At 39.2% G+C, this 4,352-nt stretch overlaps 1 protein-coding gene across 1 annotated transcript; it reads right to left on the minus strand.

Moving 5' to 3' along the window:
- Window positions 1-1,369: 1,369 nt before the first annotated feature.
- Window positions 1,370-4,134, minus strand: LOC131153292 (uncharacterized protein At3g28850-like). Its single transcript, XM_058105501.1, has 2 exons — window positions 3,516-4,134; window positions 1,370-3,385 (listed from the first exon to the last, which is right to left on the minus strand). Exon 2 carries the CDS (start codon window positions 3,018-3,020, stop codon window positions 1,656-1,658), a length of 1,365 nt encoding a protein of 454 aa, XP_057961484.1. The 5' UTR covers window positions 3,021-3,385; window positions 3,516-4,134; the 3' UTR covers window positions 1,370-1,655.
- Window positions 4,135-4,352: the final 218 nt, after the last annotated feature.

The raw sequence follows: 4,352 nt of genomic DNA on the forward strand, positions 1-4,352 counted from the left end.
TAATAATTTCAAACGGTATTAAAGATCTTTGTAGCTTGACCTCTAGGGAACATTTAATCCGTAAAATTTGAATTTTTTATGCTGCATTGAGAAGGTCGAAGGTATAAAATATAAAATATTAAAATTCCAATGTGGGCCCATAAATAAAATTTTTAAATAATAAAATAAAACAAAAGTCTTTGTGGGTTTAAGACTAAGGCCTCATCTTTTGGATCTTTCCCAAATATATGAGAGCCAAAGCCAAAGAGAGGGGACAGACAGCGTCAATCCACCCAGCAAGACCGCACCGCGTACTTCATTCTCCTAACCTGTCCTTAATTGGAATTATTATTTATTATTATTATTATTTAAAACAATTGTCAATGCAACTTTTAATTAATAATTAATCAAAGAATTTAATTATTGAGAAAAATTATAAAGTCAATTATCAGGCTTATTTTAATCTGAAAATCATTTCTTCCTGTAATAAATTTGTTTACAAAATTATTTTAATTGTTTTTTTTGTTCTTCACTGGTTCCAATTGAATTTCTTTCTGTTTTTTCTTTCTGAGTCTTTTGACTTTGCAATAAAGCATAAAAGGTTATTTTTGAAATGATTATTGATATATGGTATGCACAAATTGAATTTGGAATTTAAATTAAACGAAATCGAATGATGTATTTTATTTTATGAAATTATTTTTATCTCATTTTATTCCCATGAAATTAACATGGCAGTAGGGTATTATTAAAATTTTTATGAAAAGTTAAAAAAGAAGAAGGTAGAATCATGTTTTTCCAATTATAAAAGATATGGCTCTTTGATTTCCTTCATGTTCATCTAATTATAAATGATAGGACTCATGTTGATTTTACTCGATCCTTTTTCTTTGTCCTATTTTTTTTTTTCCATATGCAAGTTTTCAAAAAGAAAGAATAAAAAAGAAAAGAGGTATGATTTGAAAGAGAAGTCACCTATTACAATTTGTATTTTAAGGGTTAAATATGTGACAAATTGATTATATATCCATTAATATTAGAAGATGATCTGTATAATTTAGGAAACAGACATGGGAACATGTGGTGGGAGAGGTCTGTATAATTTTTTCAGTATATCAAGAATGTCTAATCTTAAATAACACGAGTCATGTTGATTTCTTTCCATAATTTTTTTTTTGCTGTTCTATGTTTTTTTTTTGGTTTTATACTTTTCATAATCACCACAGTTTTCCTATGTAAAAGCCAGTTTTAAAGTGTTTTGAAAGGGAAAAGAAAGAGTCACCTTTATTTGGAACACAAAAATAAAAGAAAGTTGGCAGTTCATGTATGAACGTTCTTCATTGACATTCATTCTATAACTTGGGAAAAAGAAAAAAAGAAAAAAAAAAAGTATACAAACATTCTCTATAAATATTTTTTGGCTCAAACATGCCACCAAAAGGTATACAGGCCCTTAACAAATCATGAACAGGGTAGGGAGAACCTACAAAGAACACATTATTCAGTATTCACCATGTTCCCTACAGGTGTGTTTTTTTTTTTTTTGGGATGAATCTCCCCTTAGAAACAACACATCAATAACTCAACTCCCCACTGTACAATGAACAACTCGGGACTAAAATCACAAAAACAAGCCCAAAAAAATGGTTCAAAAATCTTCGCTACGCCACTGAATCTTAATCACAGCAAATGGGACAGCGTATGATCCCATTCTCATTGCAATCCGGGCAGCGTCGAAATCCACACTCATCCCCATCATCCTCCTCTTCCTCTCCTTCTTCTTCTTCTTCTTCTTCTTCTTCTTCTTCTTCTTCATCATCATAATCATAATAGACCTTGCAGCTACCAGAACATGTCTCACATGGCACAAACCTTACGTCACCACATCCCTCACAAACCCGGCCACTGTCCCCCCCATCGTCCACCATTTCGCATCCTTCCAACACTTTTTCTAGCTGCCCTTCCTCGTTCATTCTCCGAATCTCCTCCGCCCCGCCAATGTGCCTTCCCCCAACGAACACTCTAGGCAGGCTGCCCCCGGAGAACCCCTCCCCCATTAGCTCCCTTAGCTCTTCCTTGAACCCCGAGTGCATCGATACATCCCTCTCGTCGACACGAAGGCCCAATCCTTTTAAAATCACTCTAACACGGCAAGAGTCCTCGTATGTCTTCCTCACCCCTCTGAGACTTGTGAAGTATACTACTATCTTGTTCTTCCTATGCATTGGAAATTTGAACGGGGTTACATCTCCATTTACATTCTTTGTATCAACGCTTTCCAATTTGTGCTCGATATTAGCCATGACATGTGGCTTTAAGTAATCCTGTGGCTTTGGGGGAATCTGCTTCGCTGGGGAGAGCTCTTCGAGTGCTTTCCTGAATGTGGAAATGACATCAGGATCAAATTCTGCAACAACACTTTTCAAATTTGGATCAACTTCATTGTCATCCATCTGCAGCCACAAGGGCTTTGGGGATTCTCTCCCACTCTCTTGTAGTTTGGATTTAGGCTTTTCGAAGAATGTTGGCATTGGAATTGGATTCTGAATTTGATTTGGATTTGGAACAAACCCAAATGAGAAGCTCCTCACATGACTCTGGGGACGTAGAGGACTAATATCTTCAAGGCCTTCCATCAATTCCCAAGCATTGATAGTCTCCGGTTCGCCGGGAGGTGTTCGAATTGGGGTCTTCGGAATCATCTTGGGGATCTTCTCATTGATCATATTAGACCATGTCTTGGCTTCAATAACCCCCAATGAGAAATCCTTGCTTTTGTTGTCCCCTTTAATGGCGGCAGCATCATCACAATTCTCCTTACCGTCATCCTCAACAATGGTGGTGCCATGGACGCGAATGTTGGGATTGGAGGTGGCCAGCCCGAGAGATCCCAATGTGGTGGAAGTGAGCGCAACCACATGGTAGCTATCGCTGTGGCCCTCCGGCGGGTGGCGGACATGCATCGAATAGCTACGGGGCACGGGTGAATAGTTGTTCCGGCAGTGCCGGCACCGAGATTGCTTCGAACTTGCGCAACCCATTGAGGGAGAAACACAACTGGGAATAACAAAATTGAAGAGAAGCAAATCTAGAACAGAACACAAAATAACAAAGAGCCAAAGGAGCAGATTATAAAGGAATTATGTGGGAGTTCGGGAACAGATCAGGGAAACATTCCCCAGGTGAATGAGCTGGCGGGTAGGTAGTGTAACCGTGTTGGTTTTTTATGAAAATAAAATAGAAGATTTGAGGTACTTGATACATGAAAGAACCAAGGCAAATTATTTCGTATTGCGAAAATATAGGGAGGAAAAAGATTAAAAAAGGATCAACAGATTAACAGATGCTTCAACCGATGCGTGGGTGTGCTAAAAACTTCCCCCTGCTCAACGCATCGAAATAGGAACTGCATCAAACAGGGGAAACAGATCAATCCAACACGCAAAAACCAAAGGGAAAGCTTGAAAGCAGAAACAATCTGAGAACCCAGATGAGAATTTTTCCGAACAACTGGATTAAACCACAGTAGAACTCACTGGCATCGCCGATCCTCCTCCGATCATCTCCGATGACATTAGAAAATCCCAGGTCCTTCCCAGTTCGCACGCACCGGTCACCCTTCGCAACCGCCTGAAAATGCCAATCCACAGAAGAATTCGCCCCGGAAATCGACAAATCTCCGATAACCGACAACAGGGTCAGAACACACCATACCCAGAAATATCTAGAACGCGAATTGAAGAGAAAATTTACAGTCAAAGAAAGTGGGCAACGCGGAGACCCAGATGATTTTGGTCCGGTACAAACCAGTTTTTCGATTCATCTAATGCCATTACTGGTCTGCCAACCCCCCTATATCTATACTTTCATTACATAATATATTATATGTTGAACCTCAACCCGCCCCACGACCCAACTATAAGCAGAGTGGTACTTCTAATTCGCAACTGGCATGGGGCTGGCCCTTTATCACGGCCGGCCTGCCTTCCCTGCCCAAGCATTCATCTTAATTAATTGGTCTACAATTATTAAATTAATGCTGACTTTTTTTTTCCTCCAAAAAGTTTCTGTACACATTTGAACACATCAACAGCGTTTGGTGAGGGAATTGAAAAGAAGGGAACAGTCCAAACAGAGAAAGATCAACTAACTTATAATTTGGGTTTTATATATATGGCATTTTAACGTCGGATGGGCTTTTCCTGATTTTGCATTTTTCCAAAGGGACAAGCAGAACTTTCTGCCGGCAGTTGCAATAAGTAATTATTTTGGGTTAGTGGGGCGCTTGTGGAGGCATTTTTAGGGCACTAATGCCCCTCTTTGGAAGGGAATTGAAGTACGTCCTATTGGAGGATTGCTGGAGGCATTTTTAG

The sequence above is a fragment of the Malania oleifera genome, chromosome 1 (assembly GCF_029873635.1).
Source record: "Malania oleifera isolate guangnan ecotype guangnan chromosome 1, ASM2987363v1, whole genome shotgun sequence".
NCBI classification, from domain to species: Eukaryota; Viridiplantae; Streptophyta; class Magnoliopsida; order Santalales; family Ximeniaceae; genus Malania; species Malania oleifera.